Source organism: Opisthocomus hoazin, unplaced genomic scaffold (genome assembly GCF_030867145.1).
Source record: "Opisthocomus hoazin isolate bOpiHoa1 unplaced genomic scaffold, bOpiHoa1.hap1 HAP1_SCAFFOLD_249, whole genome shotgun sequence".
Lineage (NCBI taxonomy): Eukaryota > Metazoa > Chordata > Aves > Opisthocomiformes > Opisthocomidae > Opisthocomus > Opisthocomus hoazin.
The window spans coordinates 1-26,845 of record NW_027448762.1 but is presented as its reverse complement, the minus strand read 5'-3'; the positions used below and the strand labels follow the sequence as shown (position 1 = coordinate 26,845).

At 67.1% G+C, this 26,845-nt stretch overlaps 2 protein-coding genes across 2 annotated transcripts; both read right to left on the bottom strand.

Moving 5' to 3' along the window:
* Window positions 1-424: 424 nt before the first annotated feature.
* On the bottom strand, window positions 425-22,162 carry LOC142359276 (neurexin-1-beta-like). The gene is given in 10 exon segments (XM_075411979.1): window positions 425-841; window positions 6,913-6,991; window positions 7,095-7,414; window positions 14,164-14,253; window positions 17,702-17,873; window positions 20,752-20,876; window positions 20,879-20,932; window positions 21,201-21,210; window positions 21,452-21,656; window positions 22,059-22,162. Coding segments are annotated over 10 exon segments (1,500 nt in total). The 3' UTR covers window positions 425-500.
* Window positions 4,512-6,756, bottom strand: LOC142359275 (uncharacterized). The gene is made up of 3 exons (XM_075411978.1): window positions 6,590-6,756; window positions 6,100-6,464; window positions 4,512-5,993 (listed from the first exon to the last, which is right to left on the bottom strand). The coding sequence occupies exons 1-3, from the start codon at window positions 6,754-6,756 to the stop codon at window positions 5,332-5,334; spliced, it is 1,194 nt and encodes a 397-aa protein (XP_075268093.1). The 3' UTR covers window positions 4,512-5,331.
* Window positions 22,163-26,845: the final 4,683 nt, after the last annotated feature.

The following is a 26,845-nucleotide window of genomic DNA, read 5'->3' as shown; positions in this document are numbered from 1 at the left end:
TCTGACGCCCCGCGGGGACCCCCCCCGCGCCCCTTCTCCCTCTCGGGGGGGGGGGGGGGGGAGGGGGGCGGGCGGAGGGGACGGGCACGCGCGGGCACGGAGGTGCCGCAAGGGGCGGGGCCGGGGCCCCTGGGCGGGGGGGCGGCGCCCCCTGGCGGTGGGAGCGCGCGGAGCCGCCGCCCTCGGGCGGGCGGGGGAGGGGGGAAGTCGCGCGGTTGCCGGCGCCCCCTGGCGGGCGGGGGGGGGAGAAGTCGCGCGGTTGCCGGCGCCCCCTGGCGGTGGGAGCGCGCGGTGCCGCCGCCCTCGGGCGGGCGGGGGGGGTTCGCGCTGTGCCGGCGCCCCCTGGCGGTGGGAGCGCGCGGTGCCGCCGCCCTCGGGCGGGCGGGCGGGGCTGGCGCGCTGCCGCTGCCCCCGAGCTGGGGGTGGGGGGAGAACTCGCGCGGTGCCGGCGCCCCCTGGCGGGCGGGGCTGGCGCGCTGCCGGCGCCCCCCCGCACCCCCTCAGACGTAGTACTCCTTGTCCTTGTTGCGCCGGGCCTTGCCGGGCGCCTTGGGCGCGGCGGGCGGCGCCTTCTCCTTGGCGGGCCCCCCGCCGGGGGGGGCGGCGGCGGCGGCGGCGCTGGCGGGAGAGGGCGCCCCCCCCGGGGCGGCGGCGGCGAGCGGCGCGGCGCCGATGTAGCGGCGGCCCTGGTCCACCTGGTAGGAGCCCTCGTCGCGGTTGCGGTACTTGTACATGGCGTAGAGCAGGATGAGGATGCAGAGCGCGGCGGCCGCCACGATCCCCACCACCATGCCGGTGGTGCCGCCCGCCTCGCGCACCACCTCCACGGCGCCCGGCCCGGCTGTGGGGACAGCGGGGCGCCGCGTCACGGGGGGGGGCGTCACGCGCGAGCGCCCCCCCGCGGCGCCCTCGCGCGGGTGCCGCTCTCCCGCCGGGACCAGCCCCGGCAGCGGCGCGGCGGGAGCGGTGGGGGCGGGGCCGGCGCGCGCGGCCTCGCTGGCGGGCGCGGGGGGGGAGGCCCCGTCGCGGCGGCGGGGGGGGGAGGGGGGCGCGGCCCCTCCGCCGCCGCCGCCGCCGCCCGCGAAGTCCTCGTCGTCGGCCGGCGGCGCGTTGGGGTCGGCCGCCTCGCCCGAGGCGAAGCCCGAGGGCTCCTCGCAGTCGGGGCCGCAGCCCGGGGGCGCGGCGGGGGCGGGGGGCGGCGAGGCGGGGCCGCCCGCCGGGGACGCCGGCAGCACCAGCTCCCCGCCTGCGGAGACAGAAAGGGGGGGGGGCGGGGAGGGGGGGGTGTCAGGGGCCGCCCCGCCGGGCCCGGCCCCCCGACCCCCCGCCGCCGCGCGCCGCCGCCTCACCGCTACCGGTAGCTTTGGCGTTTCTCTTTTTATAGCTTTTTTTTTTCTTTTCCGTTAGCTAATTTTTTTTTTCCGGGTTTTTTTTTGTTTTTTTTTGTTTTTTTTCTGTTTTTTCTGTTATTTTTTGGTTTTTTGTTATTTTTTGGTCTTTTGTTTTTTTGTTACTTTTTGGTTTTTTTCCGGTTTTTTTTTAGTTTTTAGGTTTTTTCTGTTTTTTTTGTTATTTTTTGTTTTTTTGTTATTTTTTGGTTTTTTGTTGTTTTTTTTGGTTTTTTGTTATTTTTTGGGTTTTTGTTATTTTTTGTTCTTTTGTTATTTTTTGCTTTTTTCGGTTTTTTTTTTCTTTTTTAAGAGCAAACCGCGGCGCTGCCGTCAACTTACATCGCGGGATGGGGCCGGGTGATTTTAGCGTGGAGGAAAAAGAAATTGCAGGAAGGAAGGGAAAGCACACAAAAAAAAGAAACAAAAGAAAGAAAGAAAAAAGAGAAAAAAAGAACAAAAAAGAAAAGAAGAGAGAGACACTCGGTGAGAAGGTGCCGCCGGCCGACCCCTGCGGCGCCAGCGGCCTGCGCCCGGCCGGCCCTGCCTGCGGCCACGCGGCCGTCACCCGCAGCCAGCCGTGCCTCCAGCCATCCGCACGTCTGTCCAGCCATCCAGCCATCCATCCGGCTATCTGTCCAGCCATCCATCTGTCCATCCATCCATCCGTCCGTCCGTCCGTTCATCCACAGCCAGCCGTGCCTCCAGCCATCCGCACGTCCAGCCATCCGTCTGTCCTAGCCATCCAGCCATCCATCTATCTGTCCATCCATCCATCTATCCATCCATCCATCCATCCATCCATCCATCCATCCATCTGTCTATCCATCCATGCATCTGTCCGTCCATCCATCCATCCGTCCGTCCATCCATCCTTCCATCCACCCATCTGTCCATCCATCCATCCACCCATCCATCCATCCGTCCGTCCATCCATCCTTCCATCCATCCATCCATCTGTCTGTCCATCCATCTGTCTGTCCATCCATGCATCCATCTATCTGTCCATCCATCCATCCATCCATCCGTCCATCCATCCATCCATCCATCCACCCATCCATCCACCCATCCATCTATCCATCCATCCGTCCGTCCGTCCGTCCATCCGTCCATCCATCCATCCTTCCGTTCATCCTCACATCCATCCATCCATCTGTCCACCCGCAGCCGTGTCTTCAGCCGCACACCCTGCCAGTCAGCCATCCATCCATCCATCCATCTATCCACCCATCCATCCATCCATCTATCCACCCATCCATCCGTCCACCCATCCATCCATCCGTCCATCCATCCGTCCATCCATCCATCCACCCATCCATCCATCCATCCATCTGTCCATCCATCCGTCCATCCGTCCATCCATCCATCCGTCCGTCCATCCATCCTTCCATCCATCCATCCATCCATCCATCCATCCATCTGTCTATCCATCCATGCATCCATCTATCTGTCCATCCATCCATCCGTCCATCCATCCATCCATCCATCCACCCATCGATCCACCCATCCATCTATCCATCCATCCGTCCGTCCGTCCGTCCATCCGTCCATCCATCCATCCTTCCGTTCATCCTCACATCCATCCATCCATCCGTCCACCTGCAGCCGTGTCTTCAGCCGCACACCCTGCCAGTCAGCCACCCATCCATCCATCCATCTATCCACCCATCCATCCATCCATCCATCCATCCATCCATCCATCCATCCATCTGTATCCATCCATCCGTCCATCCATCCATCCATCCGTCCATCTATCCACCCATCCATCCATCCATCCATCCATCCATCCATCCATCCATCTGTATCCATCCATCCATCCATCCATCCATCCATCCACCTGCAGCCAGCCGTGCCTCCAGCCGCACACCTGGCCATCCATCTGCGCGTCCATCCATCCGTCCATCCATCCATCCATCCATCCATCCATCTGTCCACCCACAGCCGTGCCTCCAGCCGCATGCCTAGCCATCCATCTATGCATCCATCCACACATCTGTCCATCCGTCTGTCTACCCATCCATCCATCCATCCATCCATCCATCCATCCGTCCGTCTACCTGTCTAGCCATCCATCTGTCCGTCCATCCACCCGCAGCTGTGCGTCCATCCGCATGTCCATCCAGCCTTGAACCCATCTATCCATAAATCCATCCTCGTGGCCATCCATCCATCCATCCATCCATCCATCCATCCATCCATCCATCCACCCACCCATCCATCCATCCATCCTTCCGTTCATCCTCAGATCCATCCATGCATCCATCCATCCATCCATCCATCCTTCCATTCATCCTCAGATCCATCCATCCATCCACCCACCAATCCATCCATCCATCCGTTCATCCTCAGATCCATCCATCCATCCATCCATCCATCCATCCATCCACCCATCCACCCCTCCATCCATCCTTCCGTCCATCCTCAGATCCATCCATCCGGCGTTGAAGCCAACCAGCCAGCCTGCCCCGCATCCATCCAGCCTTGAATCCATCTGTGAAGCCTTGAGTCCAGCCTTGAACCCATCCATCCATCCATGTTTCCATCCGTCCATCCACAGATCCATCCTGGAGTCCATCTGTCTGTCCATCCATCCATCTGTGCATCCGTTCGTGCTCACATCTATCCATCCTTGAATCTGTTCATCCGGCCTTGAACCCGCCCATGAATCCAGCCAGCCAGCCTTGAACCCATCCACCCATACGCCCATCCATCCATCCATCCATCCATCCATCCGTCCGTCCGTCCATCCATCCGTCCATCCATCCATCCATTCGTCCATCCATCCGTCCGTCCATCCGTCCGTCCGTCCATCCATCCGTCCATCCGTCCATCCATCCGTCCATCCTTCCGTCCATCCGTCCGTCCATCCACCCACCCATCCATCCGTCCATCCATCCATCCGTCCATCCACCCACCCATCCATCCGTCCATCCATCCATCCATCCATCCATCCACCCATCCATCCGTCCATCCATCCATCCATCCATCCATCCACCCATCCATCCGTCCATCCATCCATCCGTCCATCCACCCACCCATCCATCCGTCCATCCATCCATCCATCCATCCATCCACCCATCCATCCGTCCATCCATCCATCCATCCATCCATCCATCTGTCCATCCATCCACCCGTCCATCCATCCGTCCATCCACCCATCCATCCGTCCATCCATCCATCCATCCATCCATCCATCCATCCATCCGTCCGTCCGTCCGTCCACCCATCCATCCATCCATCCGTCCATCCATGAATCCATCCATCTGTCCATCCATCCGTCTGTCCTTGAATCCATCCAGCCTTGAATCCAGCTATTTGTCCATCCGTCCATCCAGCCTTGGATCCGTCCATCCATAAATCCATCCATCGGCCTTGAGCCAATCCGTCCATCCACGCATCCGTCCATCTGTCTGTCCATCCCTTGGTGCGTCCGTCCATCCATCCATCCAACCTTGAATCCGTCCATGTGTCCACCCATCCCTTCCTTCGTCCGTCTGTCTGGACTCTGTCCATCTGCCCACACGTCCGTCCATCCACGCGTCCAGCCTGCCTTGAATCCACCTGTCTGTCTGTCCGTCTGTCCGTCCGTCCATCCATCCTTCCCTAAGTCCATCCATCCGTCCATCCTCAGATCTGCCCGTCCTTCAATCCGTCCGTCCCTCCGTCCTTGAGTCCGGGCAGCCTTGAACCATCCGTCTGTCCAGGTGTCCGTCCGTCTGTCCTTGAATCCACCCGTCCCTCCTCGAACCCAGCCGTGAATCCGTCCGTCCGTCCGTCCGTCCGTTCTACGCTGCAGCCAGCCAGCCATCCCCCCCCCCGTGTCCGTCGTCTGTCCGTCGTCTGTCCGTCAGTCCCCCCGTCCGTCAGGCCGTCTGTCCCCCTCTCCTCCCCCCCCGCTCCCCTGACCGCTGCCGCCCCTCCCCCATACGGGGCCAAGTGGGGCTCAGGGGACCCAGGCGTCCGGGGGGGACACCCATGGGTGCTGGGGTGGGACCCAGGCGTCCGGGGGGGACACCTGGGGCTGGGGGGGGACCCAGGCGTCCGGGGGGACACCCACGGGTGCTGGGGGGGGGACCCAGGCGTCCGGGGGGGACACCCGGGGCTCGGGGGGGGGGACCCAGGCGTCTGGGGGGACACCCACGGGTGCTGGGGGGGGACCCAGGCGTCCGGGGGGGACACCTGGGGCTGGGGGGGGACCCAGGCGTCCGGGGGGACACCCTCGGGTGCTGGGGGGGGACCCAGGCGTCCGGGGTGACACCCACGGGTGCTGGGGGGGACAACCAAGGGTGATGGGGGGGGGGGGACCCAGGCGTCCGGGGGGACACCCACGGGTGCTGGGGGGGACAACCAAGGGTGATGGGGGGGGGGGGACCCAGGCGTCCGGGGGGACACCCACGGGTGCTGGGGGGGACCCACGGGTGCTGGGGGGGACACCCAAGGGTGATGTTGGGGGGACACCCAGGCGTCCGGGGGGACACCCACGGGTGATGGGGGGGGGGACCCAGGCGTCCGGGGGGGACACCCGGGGCTCGGGCGGGGGGACCCAGGCGTCTGGGGGGACACCCACGAGTGCTGGGGGGGGACCCAGGCGTCCGGGGGGGACACCTGGGGCTGGGGGGGGGACCCAGGTGTCCGGGGGGGACACCCACGGGGGCTGGGGGGGACACCCAAGGGTGATGTTGGGGGGACACCCAGGCGTCCGGGGGGACACCCACGGGTGCTGGGGGGGGGACCCAGGCGTCCGGGGGGGACACCCGGGGCTCGGGGGGGGGGACCCAGGTGTCCGGGGGGGACACCCAGGGTTGGGGGGGGACCCAGGCGTCCGGGGGGGACACCCACAGGCCGGGGCCCCCTCCCTGTCCGTCCGTCCGTCCGTCCGTCCGTCTGTCGGGGCGGGGCCAAGGGCTTGTAGTGGGCAAGGGCGGGGCCAGGGGCGGGGCTTGCACGGGAACCCGGGGCACACGCGTGTGCAGGTGTGTGCGGGGCAGGGCCGCGCGTGGGGGGGGGGGGGGGCGCAGGCGCGGGGGGCGCGGGGGCGTGCGGGGGGGGGCCGCGAGCGGGGCAGGCGCGTGTGAGCTGCGTGCGAGGCGTCGCTCACGCGTGTGCAGGCGTGTGCAGGCGTGTGCGCGGGGGGGGTGTGCGCAGCCGGGGGCCCTCCTGTGCGCGCAGGCGTGCGCGAGCCGTGTGAGCAGCCGTGTCACACGCGTGTGCAGCTGGGCGTGTGCGTGTGCATGGCCGTTGTGAGCAGCTCTTGTGCACACGCGTGCACGGCGCGTGTGTGTAGCCCTCGTGCACGCGTGTGGACACGGCTGTGAGCACGCGTGTGCGTGCGGGCGGGGGAGCAGCTCTTGTGCACACGCGTGTGCATGTGTGTGCAACGCGTGCCGGTGTGCGTGTGAGCCTGCACGGCAGCGTGTCTGCGGACACGCGTGTGCGGAGGGGGGGGGCTGGGCGTGCCCCGGGCGGGCGTGCGAGGGCGTCGCACACGCGTGTGCCCGGGGCACGCCCGCGGAGGAGCACCCACCTGTGCCGGGCTCGCACTCCTCCAGGTCCTCGTCGTCGCTCGGGCACTCGGCCGAGGCCACCAGGAGGTCGTCCGTGTTCTGTGGGGGGGGACGGGGGGGTCACTGGGTGCCCACCCCACCCCCACCCTGCAGCGGGGGGACCCCAGCACCCAGGGGAACCCATCCCCCCCCCGCCCCGTACCTGCGCGACGGTGTCGCGGAGCGTGGGCGAGCGCCCGCGGCGCGTGGTGGTGGTGGCCATGGTGGTGGTGGTCTCCATGATGGTGGTGGCCATGTCGGGGGGCGCGGGCGTGGCGCCGGGCGGGGCGGGGGGCGGGGGGGGCTCCCCCACCAGGCGCAGGTCCCCCTCGAGCCGCACGCGCGGGTGCCCCTCGGCCGCCAGCGCCAGCACCTTGAGCCCGTTGTAGTAGAGCCCCGAGAGCTGCCCCTGGAAGGGGCGCCCGCGGTCGCGGCCCCCCACCCGCACGGCCGCCTGGCTGTTGAAGATGGTCAGCTGGCGGCCTGCGGGGAGAGCGCAGCCCTCGCACGCGCGCCTCGCACGGGGGTCGCGCGCGTGCCCGGCACGAGGGCGAGGGGGGGGGGGTCCCGCGCGGGGACCCCGCGTGTGCCCGGCACGAGGGTCCCGGTGTTGGTCATGCGGCAAAGGCGTCGCATGAGGACCCGCGGGCGTCGCACAAGGCCCCCACGCGTGCCTTGCACGAGGATCATGGGCGTCACACGAGGACCCTGCGTGTGACACGAGGGCCATGTGTGCCTCGCACGAGGGTCCCGGTGCGCGTCACGCGGTCAGGGCGTCGCACGAGGACCCGCGGGCATCACACGAGGCCCCCACGCGTGCTTTGCACGAGGATCATGGGCGTCACACGAGGACCCTGCGTGTGACACGAGGGCCCTGCACGTGCCTTGCACGAGGATCATGGCTGTCACACGAGGGCCCTGCGTGTGACACGAGGGCCCTGCACGTGCCTTGCACGAGGATCATGGCTGTCACACGAGGACCCTGCGTGTGACACGAGGGCCCTGCACGTGCCTTGCACGAGGATCATGGCTGTCACACGAGGGCCCTGCGTGTGACACGAGGGCCCTGCATGTGCCTTGCACGAGGATCATGGCTGTCACACAAGGGCCCTGCGTGTGACACGAGGGCCATGTGTGCCTCGCACGAGGGTCCCAGTGCACGTCGCACAACAAGGGCCTTGCACAAGGACCCACAGGCGTCGCACGAGGACTCCACGCGTGCCTTGCACGAGGGTCCTGGTGTGCGTCACGCAACAAGGGCCTTGCACAAGGATCATGGGTGTCGTGCAAGAGCCATGTGTGCCTTGCACGAGGGTCCTGGTGCACATCGTGCGGCGAAGGCATCGCACGAGGATCGCAGGTGTCACACAAGGGCCCTGCGTGTGACACGAGGACCCTGCGTGTGCCTCGCACGAGAGTCCCAGTGCACGTCGTGCGGTCAGGGCGTCGCACGAGGACCCGCGGGCATCACACGAGGCCCCCACGCGTGCCTCGCACGAGGATCATGGCCGTCACACAAGGACCCTGCGTGTGACACGAGGGCCCTGCATGTGCCTCACACGAGGATCATGGGTGTCACACAAGGGCCCTGCACGTGCCTTGCACGAGGATCTCGGGCGTCGCACGAGGCCCCCACGTGTGCCTTGCACGAGGATCATGGGCGTCGTGTGAGGGCCGTGTGTGCCTTGCACGAGGGTCCTGGTGCACATCGTGCGGCAAAGGCATCGCACGAGGCCCCCACGCGTGCCTTGCACAAGGGTCCTGGTGCGCGTCACGCAGCGAGGGCCTTGCACGAGGATCGCAGGCGTCGTGCAAGGGCCCTGCGCGTGACACGAGGGCCCCACGCGTGCCTCGCACGAGGATCGTGGGTGTCACACAAGGGCCCTGCGCGTGACACGAGGGCCCCACGCGTGCCTCGCACGAGGATCGTGGGTGTCACACAAGGGCCCTGCGTGTGACACGAGGGCCATGTGTGCCTCGCACGAGGGTCCCAGTGCGCGTCGCACAACAAGGGCCTTGCACGAGGATCGCGGGCCTCGCACGAGGGCCCTGCGTGTGCCTCGCACGAGGATCATGGGCGTCGCATGAGGCCCCCACGCGTGCCTTGCACGAGGGTCCTGGTGTGCGTCGCATGACGAGGGCCTTGCACGAGGATCGCGGGCCTCGCACGAGGGCCCTGCGCGTGACACGAGGGCCCTGCACATCCCTTGCACGAGGATCACATGCCTTGCACGAGGATCGTGTCCCTTGCACGAGGATCATGGGCGTCGTGCAAGGGCCCTGCGCGTGCCTCGCATGAGGGTCCCGGTGTGCATCGTGAGGTGGAGGCATCGCACGAGGACCCACGGGCGTCGCACGAGGCCCCCACGTGTGCCTCGCACGAGGATCGTGGGCATCGTGCGAGGGCCGTGTGTGCCTTGCACAAGGGTCCCAGTGCGCGTCACGCGGCGAGGGCCTTGCACGAGGACCCACGGGCGTCGCACGAGGCCCCCACGCGTGCCTCGCACGAGGATCGTGGGTGTCACACAAGGGCCCTGCACGTGACACGAGGGCCCTGCGTGTGCCTCGCACGAGGGTCCCGGTGCGCGTCGCACGTCGAGGGCGTCGCACGAGGCCCCTGCGCGTGACACGAGGAGCAGCCGCGCACCCCGCACCCCCGCCGCCTGCCCCTCCCCCCACTGCTCCCCCCACCCCCCCCCCACCCCACACCCCCCCCCCCCCCGGCGGCGGCTGTTAAAGGGACCCCAACGCCCTCCCGGCCCCTTTAACCCTCTGAGCTGCGCCGGGGGGGCTCCGTTTGGGCTCAATTCGGCCGCTTTTGGTTCACGTGGGGTGGGGGAGGGCGGAGGGAGGGGTCCTGCCTGGGCGCCCTGCCGGCGTGCGGGCACCGGGCCAATTAGTGTGGCTAATTAGTGCGGGTATTACGCGGGTTTTAGCTTCGTTTATGCTGGTTTAGGGCCCGGGGGGGGGCGGCAGCACTCAAAGGGTTAAAGCGCGGTTTAGGGGGGCGGTTAAGTCTGTTAGCGTCCCTTTAACGGGCGGGTTAGCGGGTTAACCGGGTTAGCGGGTTAACCGGGTTAGTGGGGGTTAACCGGGTTAACGAGGGTTAATGAGGGGCGGCTGGGGGGGGGCGTGGTGCAGGGGCCGGCCACACGCCTGGGGCCCTGGACAAGGCGGTCCTTGGGGACGTGGGGCCCAGACATTGGGGTCCCCAGACACTGGGGTCCCCAGACATCGGGGTCCCCAAACATCGGGGTCCCCAAACATTGGGGTCCCCAGACACTGGGGTCCCCAAACATTGGGGTCCCCAAACATCGGGGTCCCCAGATATTGGGGTCCCCAAATATCGGGGTCCCCAAACATTGGGGTCCCCAAACATTGGGGTACCCAGACATTGGGGGCCCGGATGGCAGGGTCCCCAGACATTGGGGTCCCGGATGCCGGGGTCCCCAAACATTGGGGTCCCCAAACATCAGGGTCCCCAAACATTGGGGTCCCCAAACATTGGGGTCCCGGATGCCAGGGTCCCCAAACATCGGGGTCCCCAAACATCGGGGTCCCCAAACATCTGGGTGCCAGATGCCGGGGTCCCCAAACATTGGAGTCCCCAAACATCGGGGTCCCCAAACATCTGGGGCCCGGATGGCAGGGTCCCCAAACATCGGGGTCCCCAGACATCGGGGTCCCAGACGCTGGGGTCCCCAAACATTGGGGTCCCCAAACATCGGGGTCCCCAGACATCGGGATCCTGGACGTTCCCCAAACATCTGGGTCCCGGATGCCAGGGTCCCCAAACATTGGGGTCCCCAAACATCAGGGTCCCCAAACATCGGGGTCCCCAGACATCAGGGTCCCCAGACACTGGGGTCCCCAAACATTGGGGTCCCCAAACATCGGGGTCCCCAGACATCGGGATCCTGGATGCCGGGGTCCCCAAATATCTGGGTCCCAGATGCCAGGGTCCCCAAACATCAGGGTCCCCAGACATCTGGGTCCCAGACACTGGGGTCCCAGACGCTGGGGTCCCCAAACATTGGGGTCCCCAGACATTGGGGTCCCCAGACATTGGGGTCCCCAATCATTGGAGTCCCCAGACATCGGGGTCCCCAGACATTGGGGTCCCCAAACATCAGGGTCCCCAGACATCGGGGTCCCAGATGCCGGGGTCCCCAAACATTGGGGTCCCCAAACATCTGGGTCCCGGATGCCAGGGTCCCCAAACATCGGGGTCCCTAGACATTGGGGTCCCCAAACATCTGGGTCCCAGACGCCAGGGTCCCCAAACATCTGGGTCCCAGATGCCGGGGTCACCAGACACTGGGGTCCCCAAACATTGGGGTCCCCAAACATCGGGGTCCCCAGATATTGGGGTCCCCAAATATCGGGGTCCCCAAACATTGGGGTCCCCAAACATTGGGGTACCCAGACATTGGGGGCCCGGATGGCAGGGTCCCCAGACATTGGGGTCCCGGATGCCGGGGTCCCCAAACATTGGGGTCCCCAAACATCAGGGTCCCCAAACATTGGGGTCCCCAAACATTGGGGTCCCGGATGCCAGGGTCCCCAAACATCGGGGTCCCCAAACATCGGGGTCCCCAAACATCTGGGTGCCAGATGCCGGGGTCCCCAAACATTGGAGTCCCCAAACATCGGGGTCCCCAAACATCTGGGGCCCGGATGGCAGGGTCCCCAAACATCGGGGTCCCCAGACATCGGGGTCCCAGACGCTGGGGTCCCCAAACATTGGGGTCCCCAAACATCGGGGTCCCCAGACATCGGGATCCTGGACGTTCCCCAAACATCTGGGTCCCGGATGCCAGGGTCCCCAAACATTGGGGTCCCCAAACATCAGGGTCCCCAAACATCGGGGTCCCCAGACATCAGGGTCCCCAGACACTGGGGTCCCCAAACATTGGGGTCCCCAAACATCGGGGTCCCCAGACATCGGGATCCTGGATGCCGGGGTCCCCAAATATCTGGGTCCCAGATGCCAGGGTCCCCAAACATCAGGGTCCCCAGACATCTGGGTCCCAGACACTGGGGTCCCAGACGCTGGGGTCCCCAAACATTGGGGTCCCCAGACATTGGGGTCCCCAGACATTGGGGTCCCCAATCATTGGAGTCCCCAGACATCGGGGTCCCCAGACATTGGGGTCCCCAAACATCAGGGTCCCCAGACATCGGGGTCCCAGATGCCGGGGTCCCCAAACATTGGGGTCCCCAAACATCTGGGTCCCGGATGCCAGGGTCCCCAAACATCGGGGTCCCTAGACATTGGGGTCCCCAAACATCTGGGTCCCAGACGCCAGGGTCCCCAAACATCTGGGTCCCAGATGCCGGGGTCACCAGACATTGGGGTCCCCAAACATTGGGGTCTCCAAACATCAGGGTCCCCAAACATTGGGGTCCCCAAACATCTGGGGCCTGGATGCCAGGGTCCCCAAACATCGGGGTCCCCAAACATTGGGGTCCCCAAACATCGGGGTCCCAGATGCCAGGGTCCCCAAACATCTGGGTCCCAGATGCCGGGGTCACCAGACATTGGGGTCCCCAAACATTGGGGTCTCCAAACATCAGGATCCCAGATGCCAGGGTCCCCAGACATGGGGGTCCCCAAACATCTGGGTCCCAGATGCCAGGGTCCCCAAACATCGGGGTCCCAGATGCCGGGGTCACCAGACATTGGGGTCCCCAAACATTGGGGTCTCCAAACATCAGGGTCCCCAAACATTGGGGTCCCCAAACATCTGGGGCCCGGATGCCAGGGTCCCCAAACATGGGGGTCCCCAAACATCGGGGTCCCCAAGCATCTGGGTCCCCAAACATTGGGGTCCCCAAACATCTGGGGCCTGGATGCCAGGGTCCCCAAACATCGGGGTCCCCAAACATTGGGGTCCCCAAACATCGGGGTCCCAGATGCCAGGGTCCCCAAACATCTGGGTCCCAGATGCCGGGGTCACCAGACATTGGGGTCCCCAAACATTGGGGTCTCCAAACATCAGGATCCCAGATGCCAGGGTCCCCAGACATGGGGGTCCCCAAACATCTGGGTCCCAGATGCCAGGGTCCCCAAACATCTGGGTCCCAGATGCCGGGGTCACCAGACATTGGGGTCCCCAAACATTGGGGTCTCCAAACATCAGGGTCCCCAAACATTGGGGTCCCCAAACATCTGGGGCCCGGATGCCAGGGTCCCCAAACATGGGGGTCCCCAAACATTGGGGTCCCCAAACATCGGGGTCCCAGATGCCAGGGTCCCCAAACATCTGGGTCCCAGATGCCGGGGTCACCAGACATTGGGGTCCCCAAACATTGGGGTCTCCAAACATCAGATCCCAGATGCCAGGGTCCCCAGACATGGGGGTCCCCAAACATCTGGGGCCCGGATGCCAGGGTCCCCAAACATGGGGGTCCCCAAACATCGGGGTCCCCCAAGCATCTGGGTCCCCAAACATTGGGGTCCCCAAACATCTGGGGCCTGGATGCCAGGGTCCCCAAACATCGGGGTCCCCAAACATTGGGGTCCCCAAACATCGGGGTCCCAGATGCCAGGGTCCCCAAACATCTGGGTCCCAGATGCCGGGGTCACCAGACATTGGGGTCCCCCAAACATTGGGGTCTCAAACATCAGGATCCCAGATGCCAGGGTCCCCAGACATGGGGGTCCCCAAACACCTGGGTCCCAGATGCCAGGGTCCCCAAACATCGGGGTCCCAGATGCCGGGGGTCACCAGACATTGGGGTCCCCAAACATTGGGGTCTCCAAACATCAGGGTCCCCAAACATTGGGTGGTCCCCAAACATCTGGGGCCCGGATGCCAGGGTCCCCAAACATGGGGGTCCCCAAACATTGGGGTCCCCAAACATCGGGGTCCCAGATGCCAGGGTCCCCAAACATTGGGGTCCCCAAACATTGGGGTCTCCAAACATCAGGATCCCAGATGCCAGGGTCCACCAGACATGGGGGTCCCCAAACATCTGGGTCTCCAGATGCCAGGGTCCCCAAACAATCGGGGTCCCCAGACATGGGGGTCCCCAAACATCTGGGTCCCAGATGCCAGGGTCCCCAGACATTGGGGTCCCCAAACATCAGGGTCCCCAAACATTGGGGTCCCCAAACATCTGGGGCCCGGATGCCAGGGGTCCCCAGACATCGGGGTCCCCAGCCCCCAGGCGGGTGGTCCGGGCGTGGGGGCGGGGGGCGCTCGCTAGGGCGGCGGCTGACGAGTTACCTTTGTCGAGCAGCCACTCATCGACCACCGCCCCCAGGCGGTAGGGGATGCGCTGCCGCGCCAGCGCCAGCCGCTCGCTGTCCCCGCTGCCTTCGGAGGGAGGAGAAGAGGGGTTACGGCGCGGGGCACCGCGTGGCACCGCTGGCCCGGGGCCCGCCTGGGACCCCCCCGGTGTCACCGCTGCCGGTTGGCACCGCGGCCTCGCCGCTGGCATTGACGTTGGTGCCGTCACGCCGCGGCGTCACCCTACGCTGGAGACGCCCCAGAGCACCCCAGACACCCTGTACCCCCCCTGGAGTGTCCAGAGATGCCCCAGCGCACCCCCAGGCACCCCACAGCACCTCACTGTACCCCGTAGCACCCCATCTGGGGTGCCTGTGGGTGCCATAGAGCGGCTCTGGGGTGCCATAAGGGTGGTTTTGGGGTGCTGTAGGATGGCTCTGGGGTGCCATAGGGTGGCTTTGGGGTGCCTGTGGGTGCTATAAGCTGGTTTTGGGGTGCCGTAGGGTGGCTCTGGGGTGCCTGTGGGTGCTATAAGCTGGTTTTGGGGTGCCTGTGGGTGCCATAGGGTGGCTCTGGGGCACCCATTGGTGCTATAGGGTGGTTTTGGGGTGCCGTAGGGGTGGCTCTGGGGCACCCATGGGTGCTGTAAGGTGGTTTTGGGGTGCCTGTGGGTGCCATAGAGCGGCTCTGGGGTGCCATAAGGTGGTTTTGGGGTGCTGTAGGATGGCTCTGGGGTGCCATAGGGTGGCTCTGGGGCACCCATCGGTGCTATAGGGTGGTTTTGGGGTGCCATAGGGTGGCTCTGGGGTGCCTGTGGGTGCCATAGGGTGGCTCTGGGGTGGCTCTTGGGCACCCATCGGTGCTATAAGGTGGTTTTGGGGTGCTGTAGGATGGCTCTGGGGTGCCATAGGGTGGCTTTGGGGTGCCTGTGGGTGCCATAGGGTGGCTCTTGGGCACCCATCGGTGCTATAAGGTGGTTTTGGGGTGCTGTAGGATGGCTCTGGGGTGCCTCTGGGTGCTATAAGGTGGTTTTGGGGTGCTGTAGGATGGCTCTGGGGCACCCATGGGTGCTGTAAGCTGGTTTTGGGGTGCCTGTGGGTGCCATAGAGAGGCTCTGGGTTGCCATAAGGTGGTTTTGGGGTGCTGTAGGATGGCTCTGGGGTACCTGTGGTGCTATAAGATGGTTCTGGGGTGCCTATGGGTGCCATAGGGTGGCTCTGGGGCACCCATCGGCGCTATAGGGTGGTTTTGGGGTGCCATAGGGTGGCTCTGGGGTGCCTGTGGGTGCCGTAGGGTGCTCTGGGTGGCTCTTGGGCACCCATCGGTGCTGTAAGGTGGTTTTGGGGTGCTGTAGGATGGCTCTGGGGTGCCTGTGGGTGCTGTAAGGTGGTTTTGGGGTGCCGTAGGGTGGCTCTGGGGTGCCTGTGGGTGCTATAAGCTGGTTTTGGGGTGCCGTAGGGTGCCGTAGGGTGGCTCTGGGGCACCCATCGGTGCTCTAGGGTGGTTTTGGGGTGCCTATGGGTGGCTCTTGGGCACCCATGGGTGCTGTAAGGTGGTTTTGGGGTGCCTGTGGGTGCCATAGAGCGGCTCTGGGGTGCCATAAGGTGGTTTTGGGGTGCTGTAGGATGGCTCTGGGGCACCCATCGGTGCTATAAGGTGGTTTTTGGGGTGCCTATGGGTGGCTCTTGGGCACCCATGGGAGCTGTAAGGTGGTTTTTGGGGTGCCTGTGGGTGCCATAGAGAGGCTCTGGGGTGCCATAAGGTGGTTTTGGGGTGCCGTAGGGTGGCTCTGTGGCACCCATGGGTGCTGTAAGCTGGTTTTGGGGTGCCTATGGGTGCCATAGGGTGGCTCTGGGGCACCCATCGGTGCTATAGGGTGGTTTTGGGGTGCCATAGGGTGGCTCTGGGGTGCCTGTGGGTGCCGTAGGGTGGCTCTGGGTGGCTCTTGGGCACCCATCGGTGCTGTAAGGTGGTTTTGGGGTGCTGTAGGATGGCTCTGGGGTGCCTGTGGGTGCTGTAAGGTGGTTTTGGGGTGCCGTAGGGTGGCTCTGGGGTGCCTGTGGGTGCTATAAGCTGGTTTTGGGGTGCCGTAGGGTGCCGTAGGGTGGCTCTGAGGCACCCATCGGTGCTCTAGGGTGGTTTTGGGGTGCCTATGGGTGGCTCTTGGGCACCCATGGGTGCTGTAAGGTGGTTTTGGGGTGCCTGTGGGTGCCATAGAGCGGCTCTGGGGTGCCATAAGGTGGTTTTGGGGTGCTGTAGGATGGCTCTGGGGCACCCATCGGTGCTATAAGGTGGTTTTGGGGTGCCTATGGGTGGCTCTTGGGCACCCATGGGAGCTGTAAGGTGGTTTTTGGGGTGCCTGTGGGTGCCATAGAGAGGCTCTGGGGTGCCATAAGGTGGTTTTGGGGTGCCGTAGGGTGGCTCTGGGGCACCCATCGGTGCTATAAGTTGGTTTTGGGGTGCCTATGGGTGGCTCTTGGGCACCCATGGGAGCTGTAAGGTGGTTTTTGGGGTGCCTGTGGGTGCCATAGAGAGGCTCTGGGGTGCCATAAGGTGGTTTTGGGGTGCCGTAGGGTGGCTCTGGGGCACCCATTGGTGCTATAAGGTGGTTTTGGGGTGCCTATGGGTGGCTCTTGGGCACCATGGGAGCTGTAAGGTGGTTTTTGGGGTGCCTGTGGGTGCCATAGAGAGGCTCTGGGGTGCATAAGGTGGTTTTGGGGTGCTGTAGGATGGCTCTGGGGTGCCATAGGGTGGCTCTGGGGTGCCTGTGGGTGCTATAAGCTGGTTTTGGGGTGCCTGTGGGTGCCATAGGGTGGTTTTGGGGTGCCGTAGGGTGGCTCTGGGGCACCCATGGGTGCCACAGGGTGGTTTTTGGGGTGCCACAGGGTGGTTTTGGGGTGCCATAGGGTGGCTCTGGGGCACCCATCGGTGCCACAGGGTGGTTTTCGGGTGCCTGTGGGTGCCATAGGGTGGTTTTGGGGTGCCACAGGGTGGTTTTGGGGTGCCGTAGGGTGGCTCTGGGGCACCCATGGGTGCCACAGGGTGGTTTTGGGGTGCCTGTGGGTGCCACAGGGTGGGTTTTGGGGTGCCGTAGGGTGCTCTGGGGCACCCATCGGTGCCACAGGGTGGTTTTGGGGTGCCTGTGGGTGCCATAGAGCAGCTCTGGGGTGCCATAAGGTGGTTTTGAGGGTGCCTGTGGGTGCCATAGGTGGTTTTGGGGTGCCATAGGGTGGCTCTGGGGCACCCATCGGTGCCACAGGGTGGTTTTCGGGTGCCTGTGGGTGCCATAAGGTGGTTTTGGGGTGCCGTAGGGTGGCTCTGGGGCACCCATGGGTGCCACAGGGTGGTTTTGGGGTGCCTGTGGGTGCCATAGAGCAGCTCTGGGGTGCCATAAGGTGGTTTTGGGGTGGCCTGTGGGTGCCACAGGGTGGTTTTGGGGTGCCCTAGGGTGGCTCCGGGGTGCCCGTGGGCGGCTGCGGGGCACCCAGGGGTGCCGCAGGGCGTGTGCGCGCGGGGGGCGCGGGGCGGGGGGTACCTGGGGGGTAGCGCTCGTGCAGGGGGCCCCCGTCCACCTGGAGCGTGGCGTTGCCGCCGCTGCGCGTGAAGCGGACGACGTGGAAGCGCCCGTCGCTGACGGCCGCCCCCCGCTCCTCCAGCGCGATGTCCTCCGTGCCCACGTTGAACAGGACCCCCACGGCCCCCTGCGCCTGCGGGGGGGGGGCACGCGTGGGTCCCCGCCCCACGGCACGGCCCGCGGGCCCCCCAGGGACCCCCAACAGGGACCCCGGCGGCCGGGACCCCCAGCCCCCCACCAGGGACCCCGGCGGCCGGGACCCCCAGACCCGCACAAGGGACCCCGGCAGCCGGGACCCCCAGACCCCCCCACCAGGGACCCCGGCGGCCGGGACCCCCAGACCCGCACAAGGGACCCCGGCAGCCGGGACCCCCAGCCCCCCACCAGGGACCCCGGCGGCCGGGACCCCCAGACCCGCACAAGGGACCCCGGCAGCCGGGACCCCCAGACCCCCCCACCAGGGACCCCGGCGGCTGGGACCCCCAGCCAGCACAAGGGACCCCGGCAGCCGGGACCCCCAGCCCCCCACAAGGGACCCCCAGGCCCCCACAAGGGACCTCAGCATCCGGGCCCCCCAGACCCCCCCAACAGGGACCCCCGGCGGCCGGGACCCCCAGCCCCCCACCAGGGACCCCCAGCCCTGCACCAGGGACCCCCAGCCCAGCACAAGGGACCCCGGCGGCCGGGACCCCCAGTCCCTCCACCAGGGACCCCGGCGGCCGGGACCCCCAGCCCCCCCACCAGGGACCCCCAGCCCCCCACCAGGGACCCCCAGCCCCGCACAAGGGACCCCCAGCCCCCCCACCAGGGACCCCGCTGTCTGGGACCCCCAGCCCCGCACAAAGGACCCCGGCGGCCGGGACCCCCAGCCCCTCACCAGGGACCCCGGCAGCCGGGACCCCCAGCCCCCCACCAGGGACCCCGGCGGCCGGAGACCCCCCAGACCCGCACAAGGGACCCCCAGCCCTGCACAAGGGACCCCCAGACCAACACAAGGGACCCCAGGAGCCGGGACCCCCAGACCCGCACAAGGGACCCCTGCATCCGGGACCCCCAGCCCCCCACTAGGGACCCCCTGCATCCGGGACCCCCAGCCCGCACAAGGGACCCCCAGCCCCCCCACCAGGACCCCCAGCCCCCCACCAGGGACCCCCGGCAGCCGGGACCCCCAGCCCCCCACCCAGGGACCCCGGCGGCCGGGACCCCCCAGCCCCCCCAACCAGAGACCCCGGCATCTGGGACCCCCAGCCCCCCACCAGGGACCCCCACTCCCTGAGCCCCCCCGCTGGCCCCACCCCCAGGCCCCCCTCACGACGTGGAGCTGCAGGAAGCCCCCAGCCCCCCTGTACCCCCCGTAGCCCCCTGCCCCCCCTTATGACCTGGAGCTGGAGGAAGGTGCCCAGCCCCCCTATAGCCCCCCACAGCCCCCCCCCGATGCAGAGCTGCAGGAAGCCCCCCCAGACCCCCTCAGATCCCCCCCAGACCCCCCTCCCCTTATGATGTGCAGCTGCAGGAAGCCCCCCCAGACCCTTCAGACCCCCCTCCCCTTACAATGTGCAGCTGCAGGAAGCCCCCAGCCCTGTGGATCCCCCAGACCCCCCGGACCCCCCCAAACCGCCCCAGCCCCCTGGACCCCCCCATAGCCCCCCCGGGCCCCCCCCTTACGATGTGAAAGCTGCAGGAAGTCCCCCAGCCCTGGGGATCCCCCGGACCCCCCCAGAACCCCCAGACCCCCCCGGACCCCCCAGCCCTGTGGATCCCCCAGACCCCCCTGGACCCTCCAGAAGCCCCAGACCCCCCGGACCCCCCTGGACCCCCCAGCCCTGTGGATCCCCGGACCCCCCGGATCCCCCAGACCCACCAGATCCCCCGGACCCCCCACATCCCCGGACCCCCCCAAGCCCCCCCCAAGCCCCCCCGGACCCCCCCAAGCCCCCCAAACCCCCCCAAACCCCCCCCAGCCCCCCCTTTACGATGTGCAGCTGCAGGAAGTCCCCCAGCCTGGGGGCCCCTGGGATCCCCCAGACCCCCCGGACCCCCCCAAGCCCCCAGAACCCGGACCCCCCCAAACCCCCCCCAAACCCCCCCAGCCCCCCGGACCCCCCAGACCCCCCCCATGACCCCCCCAGCCCCCCCCCCCCCTTACGATGTGCAGCTGCAGGAAGTCCCCCAGCCCTGGGGATCCCACGGACCCCCCCATGACCCCCCAGCCCTGTGGATCCCCCGGACCCCCTGGATCCCCCAGACCCCCCCAGGCCCCCCGGACCCCCCAGACCCCCCAAGCCTCCCGGACCCCCCCAGACCCCCCCAGCCCCTCACACCCCCCCGGCCCCCCCCTTACGATGTGCAGCTGCAGGAAGTCCCCCAGACCCCCCGGACCCCCCAGCCCTGTGGATCCCCCAGACCCCCTGGATCCCCCAGACCCCCCCGGACCCCCGGGACCCCCCGGACCCCCCCCAAGCCCCCCCAGCCCCCCACACCCCCCACCCCCCAAGCCCCCCCCTTACGATGTGCAGCTGCAGGAAGTCCCCCAGCCCTGGGGATCCCCCAGACCCCCCAGAGCCCCAGCCCCCCAGACCCCCCCAAACCCCCCAGACCCCCCAAGCCTCCCGGACCCCCCCAGACCCCCCCAGCCCCGCACACCCCCCCGGCCCCCCCAAGCCCCCCCCTTACGATGTGCAGCTGCAGGAAGTCCCCCCAGCCCTGGGGATCCCCGGACCCCCCGGACCCCCCAGCCCTGTGGATCCCCCAGACCCCCTGGATCCCCCAGACCCCCCGGACCCCCGAGACCCCCCGGACCCCCCCAAGCCCCCAGACCCCCCCCACCCCCCAAGCCCCCCCCTTACGATGTGCAGCTGCAGGAAGTCCCCCAGACCCCCCGGACCCCCCAGCCCTGTGGATCCCCCAGACCCCCTGGATCCCCCAGACCCCCCGGACCCCCGGGACCCCCCCAGACCCCCCAAGCCCCCCCAGCCCCCCACACCCCCCCACCCCCCAGCCCCCCCCCTTACGATGTGCAGCTGCAGGAAGTCCCCCAGCCCCGCCGCGCTCTCCACCCGCAGCAGCACCGCATCGCGCTGCCGCGTGCTGAAGCCCAGGGCCAGGCGGTCGGCGCGGGTGCTGGGGCGGTCGTTGGGGGCCACGTGTAGGTGATGAGGGCCCCCCCCTTGCCGAAGATGTAGGTGGTGCCGGCTGGGGGGGGGAGAGAGAGCGATGGGGGGGGCCCCGGGGTCGGGGGGGGTCCTGGGGTACGGGGAGGGGACAGCGGGGGGGACGTGGGGCCGGCTGGGGGGGGGGGGGGAGAGCGATGGGGGGGGTCCTGGGGGACCCCGGGATCGGGGGGGGGACGGGGGGGACGTGGGGCCAGCTGGGGGGGGGTGGAGAGCGATGGGGGGGGTCCTGGGGGGGACCCCGGGATCGGAGGGGGGGTCCTGGGGTACGGGGGGGACACCACGGGTACGTGGTGCTGGCTGGGGGGGGAGAGAGAGCGATGGGGGGGACCCCGGGGTCGGGGGGGTCCTGGGTACGGGGGGGGGGACAGGCGGGGGGACGTGGGGCCGGCTGGGGGGGGGGGAGAGATTGGGGGGGGTCCTGGGGGACCCCGGGATCGGGGGGGGGACGGGGGGGACGTGGGGCCAGCTGGGGGGGGGGGGGAGAGCGATGGGGGGGGTCCTGGGGGGACCCCGGATCGGAGGGGGGGTCCTGGGGTACGGGGGGGACAGCCACGGGTACGTGGTGCCGGCTGGGGGGGGGGAAGAGATTGGGGGGGGTCCTGGGGGACCCCGGGATCATGGGGGGGGACACCACGGGTACGTGGTGCCGGCTGGGGGGGGAGAGAGAGCGATGGGGGGGGACCCCGGGGTCGGGAGGGTCCTGGGGTACGGGGGGGGGGACAGGCGGGGGGACGTGGTGCCGGCTGGGGGGGGGGGGAGAGATTGGGGGGGGTCCTGGGGGACCCCGGGATCCATGGGGGGGGACGGGGGGGACGTGGGGCCAGCTGGGGGGGGGGGGAGAGCGATGGGGGGGGTCCTGGGGAACCCCAGCATCCGGGGGGGCACAAGGGGGGACCCCGGGACTGGGGGGGAACCCAGGGGCGCAGGGGGGGACCCCAACATCCCGGGAGGGGCACAAGGGGGGACCCCGGGACTGGGGGGGTCAGCGGTGTGGGTTGGTGCGAAGCCTCGCACGAGGGACGGGGCCTTGCACGAGCGAGGGGGCGCGGCTTGCACGAGCGAGGGGGCGGGGCTTGCATGAGCGCTTGGCCCCCTCCTCGTGCCGCCCCCCCCCCAGCGCGGGGCACACGCGTGTGCACACTCACACGCACGCTCGGGCACACACACACCCCCCCCCGCAGCTCTGCCCGCTGCGGCCCGCGCACACGCAGACACACGCGTGTGCGAGGGCACACGCAGACACACGCATGTGCGAGGGCACACGCAGACACACACGTGTGCAAGGGCACACACGGACACACGCGTGTGCAAGGACACACGCAGACACACGCGTGTGCAAGGGCACACGCAGACACACGCGTGTGCGAGGGCACACGCAGACACACGCGTGTGCGAGGGCACATGCAGACACACGCGTGTGCGAGGGCACACGCACAGACACGCCGCCGGGACGTGCACACGCGTGTGCAAGGGGGGGCACAGAAGCCCCCGCCCCTGTAGCAGCCCCCCCCGACCCTGCCCATCCCCCCCCCCCCCAACCGCAGCCCCAGAGGGAGGATGGGGGGGGGGGGGAGGAGGAGGAGGGGGAGGAAGGCCAGCCTGGGGGTGGGCCCCGGAGGAAGAGGAGGAGGATGGAGACTTTGGGGTCTGCAGAAGCGGAAGAGGAGGAGGAGGAGGAGGAGGAGGAGGAAGGCAGGTCTGGGGGTCCCCACAAGCAGCAGGGGAGGAAGAGGAGGAGGAGGAGGAGGAAGGCAGGTCTGGGGGTCCCCACAAGCAGCAGGGGAGGAAGAGGAGGAGGAGGAAGGCAGCTCTGGGGTCCCCACAAGCAGCAGGGGAGGAAGAGGAGGAGGAGGAGGAGGAAGGCAGGTCTGGGGGTCCCCACAAGCAGCAGGGGAGGAAGAGGAGGTGGAGGAAGGCAGGTCCGGGGGTCCCCACAAGCAGCAGGGAGGAAGAGGAGGAGGAGGAGGAGGAAGGCAGGTCTGGGGGTCCCCACAAGCAGCAGGGGAGGAAGAGGAGGAGGAAGGCAGCTCGGGGGGTCCCCACAAGCAGCAGGGGAGGAAGAGGAGGAGGAGGAAGGCAGCTCTGGGGGTCCCCACAAGCAGCAGGGGAGGAAGAGGAGGAGGAGGAGGAGGAAGGCAGGTCTGGGGGTCCCCACAAGCAGCAGGGGAGGAAGAGGAGGTGGAGGAAGGCAGGTCCGGGGGTCCCCACAAGCAGCAGGGGAGGAGGAGGAGGAGGAGGAAGGCAGGTCTGGGGGTCCCCACAAGCAGCAGGGGAGGAAGAGGAGGAGGAAGGCAGGTCTGGGGGTCCCCACAAGCAGCAGGGGAGGAAGAGGAGGAGGAGGAAGGCAGGTCTGGGGTCCCCACAAGCAGGAGGAGGAGGAGGAGGATGGGGGTTTTGGGGTTCCCATGAGCAGGAGGAAGATGAGGAGGGGAAGAAGAGGAGCAGGCTGCGGTTCAGGGTCCCTGTGACCACGAGGGGAGGAAGAGGAGCAGGAGGAGGAGGAGGAGAGGAGGAAGACCAGTGTGGGAGTACCCACCGGCAGGTGGGGAGGAAGAGGAGGGTGAGAAGCAGGAGGAGGAGGAAAGCAGCTCGGGGGGCTCCCTGGAGGAAGAGGAGGAGGAGGGTTTGGGGGCCCCTGTGAGCACAAGGGGAGGATGAGGAGGCGGAGGAAGAACAGCCTGGGGGTCCCCACAAGCAGGAGAGGAGGCAGAAGAGGATGAGGAAGAGGAGAACAGAGGGTCTGGGGGGTCCCTGCGAGCAGGAGGGAGGAAGAGGAGGGTGAGGAGAAAGGCTGGTCCCGGGGTCGCTGTCAGCAGGAGGAGGAGGAAGGGAGGAAGAGGAGGAGGAGGGTTTTGGGGTCCCCAAAAGCAGGAGGGGAGGAAGAGGGTGAGGAAGGCAGGTCTGGGGTCTCTGCAAGCAGGATGGGAGGAAGCGGAGGATGATGGGGGTTTTGGGGTCCCAGAAGCAGGAGAGGAGAAGAAGAGCAGAGGAAGAGCAGGATGGGGATTCGAGGTCCCTGCAAGCAGGAGGGGAGGAAGAGGAGGAGGAGAAGGGTTCTAGGGTCCCCATGAGCTCAAGAGGAGGAAGAGGAGGGGGGCTTCGGGGTCCCCGCAAGCAGGACGGGAGGAAGAAGAGGACCGGGGTTTTGGGGTCTCCCAGGATCAGGAGGGGAGGAAGAGGGGGAGGAGGAGGAAGGCCGGTCTAGGAGTCCGTAGGAGGAGGGTGAGGAAGGTTTGGGGTCCCCGTGGCAGGAGGGGAGGATGAGGAGCAGGATGAGGGTTTTGGGGGTCTCCATGAGCAGGAGGAGGATGAAGGCCAGCTGGGGCCCCAAGGCGTTGAGAGGAGGAAGAGGAAGGCTGGTCAGGGGTCCCCAGGAGGAGAAGGAATGTTCTGGGGTCCCCACAAGCAGGAGGAGGAGGAGGAGGAGGAAGGCCGGGTCCCCGAGGCGCCGAGGAGGAGGAGGAGGAGGAAGGCCGGTCTAGGGCTCTCCAGAAGGAGGAAGAGGAGGGTTTTGGGGTCCCCCTGAGGAGGAGGAGGAGGAGGAAGGCCAGTCTAGGGGTCCCCAGGAGGAGGAGCAGGAGGAGGAGAGGAGGAAGGCCAGTCTAGGGTCCCCAGGAGGAGGAGGAGGAGGAGGAAGGCCAGTCCAGGGGTCCCAGGAGGAGGAGGCCAGTCTAGGGTCCCCAGGAGGAGGAGGAGGAGGAGGAAGGCCAGTCTAGGGGTCCCCAGGAGGAGGAGCAGGAGGAGGAGGAGGAGGAAGGCCAGTCTAGGGGTCCCCAGGAGGAGGAGCAGAGGAGGAGGAGGAGGAAGGCCAGTCTAGGGGTCCCCAGGAGGAGGAGCAGGAGGAGGAGGAGGAAGGCCAGTCTAGGGGTCCCCAGAAGGAGGGTTCTGGGGTCCCCCTGAGGAGGAGGAGGAGGAGGAGGAAGGCCAGTCTAGGGGTCCCCAGGAGGAGGAGCAGGAGGAGGAGGAGGAGGAAGGCCAGTCTAGGGGTCCCCAGGAGGAGGAGCAGGAGGAGGAGGAGGAGGAAGGCCAGTCTAGGGGTCCCCAGGAGGAGGAGGAGGAGAGGAAGGCCAGTCTAGGGGTCCCCAGGAGGACGAGCAGGAGGAGGAGGAGGAGGAAGGCCAGTCTAGGGGTCCCCAGAAGGAGGGTTTTGGGGTCCCCTGAGGAGCAGGAGGAGGAGGAGGAAAGCCTGTGTAGCGGTCCCCAGGAGGAGGGTGAGGAAGGTTTTGGGGTCCCCAGGAGGAGGAGGAGGAGGAGGAGGAAGGCCGGTCTAGGGGTCCCCAGGAGGAGGGTTTGGGGTCCCCCTGAGGAGGAGGAGGAGGAGGAGGAGGAGGAAGGCTGGTCTAGGGGTCCCCAGGAGGAGGAGGAGGAGGAAGGCCGGTCTAGGGGTCCCCAGGAGGAGGAGGAGGAGGAGGAGGAAGGCCAGTCTAGGGGTCCCCAGGAGGAGGAGGAGGAGGAGGAAGGCCGGTCTAGGGGTCCCCAGGAGGAGGAGGAGGAGGAAGGCCAGTCTAGGGGTCCCCAGGAGGAGGAGGAGGAGGAGGAGGAGGAAGAAGGCCAGTCTAGGGGTCCCCAGGAGGAGGAGGAGGAGGAGGAAGGTCAGTCTAGGGGTCCCCAGAGAGAGGAGCAGGAGGAGGAGGAGGAGGAAGGTCAGTCTAGGGGTCCCCAGGAGGAGGAGGAGGATGAGGAAGGTCAGTCTAGGGGTCCCAGGAGGAGGGTTCTGGGGTCCCCTGAGGAGGAGGAGGAGGAGGAGGAGGAGGAAGGCTGGTCTAGGGGTCCCAGGAGGAGGAGGAGGAGGAAGGCCGGTCTAGGGGTCCCCAGGAGGAGGAGGAGGAGGAGGAGGAAGGCCAGTCTAGGGGTCCCCAGGAGGACGGAGGAGGAGGAGGAAGGCCGGTCTAGGGGTCCCCAGGAGGAGGAGGAGGAGGAAGGCCAGTCTAGGGGTCCCCAGGAGGAGGAGGAGGAGGAGGAGGAGGAAGAAGGCCAGTCTAGGGGTCCCCAGGAGGAGGAGGAGGAGGAGGAAGGTCAGTCCTAGGGGTCCCCAGGAGGAGGAGCAGGAGGAGGAGGAGGAGGAAGGTCAGTCTAGGGGTCCCCAGGAGGAGGAGGAGGATGAGGAAGGTCAGTCTAGGGGTCCCCAGGAGGAGGGTTCTGGGGTCCCCCTGAGGAGGAGGAGGAGGAGGAGGAGGAGGAAGGCCGGTCTAGGGGTCACCAGGAGGAGGGTTCTGGGGTCCGCCGGAGGAGGAGGAGGAGGAGGAGGAGGAGGAGGAAGGCTGGTCTAGGGCTCCCCAGGAGGAGGGTTCTGGGGTCCGCCTGAGGAGGAGGAGGGAGGAGGAGGAAGGGCCGGTCTAGGGCTCTCCAGGAGGAGGAGGAGGAGGAAGAGGAGGAGGAGGAGGAAGGCTGGTCTAGGGCTCCCCATGAGGAGGAGGAGGAGGAGGAGGAGGAGGAGGAGGAGGAGGAGGAGGAAGGCCGGTCTAGGGCTCTCCAGGAGGAGGAGGAGGAAGAGGAGGAGGAGGAAGGCTGGTCTAGGGCTCCCCATGAGGAGGAGGAGGAGGAGAGGAGGAGGAGGAGGAAGGCCGGTCTAGGGGTCCCCAGGAGGAGGGTTCTGGGGTCCGCCTGAGGGAGGAGGAGGAGGAGGAGGAGGAGGAGGAGGAAGGCCGGTCTAGGGCTCTCCAGGAGGAGGAAGAGGAGGAGGAGGAGGAAGGCTGGTCTAGGGCTCCCCATGAGGAGGAGGAGGAGGAGGAGGAGGAAGGCCGGTCTAGGGGTCCCCAGGAGGAAGGTTCTGGGGTCCCCCTGAGGAGGAGGAGGAGGAGGAGGAAGGCCGGTCTAGGGGTCCCCAGGAGGAGGGTTTTGGGGTCCCCTGAGGAGGAGGAGGAGGAGGAGGAAGGCCGGTGTAGTGGTCCCCAGGAGGAGGATGAGGAGGGTTTTGGGGTCCCCATGACAA

Excerpts from the sequence above, each read along its gene's own strand:
- LOC142359275 (XM_075411978.1), bottom strand. The coding sequence starts at position 6,756 with ATGCACACGCGTGTGCACAAGAGCTGCTCCCCCGCCCGCACGCACACG. Across the intron at positions 6,465-6,589 it reads ACGCCCAGCTGCACACGCGT|CTCACACGCGCCTGCCCCGC; the intron begins GTGACACGGCTG and ends CCTCGCACGCAG. Across the intron at positions 5,994-6,099 it reads CCCCCCCCCAGCACCCGTGG|GTGTCCCCCCCGGACGCCTG; the intron begins GTGTCCCCCCGG and ends CCCCAGCCCCAG.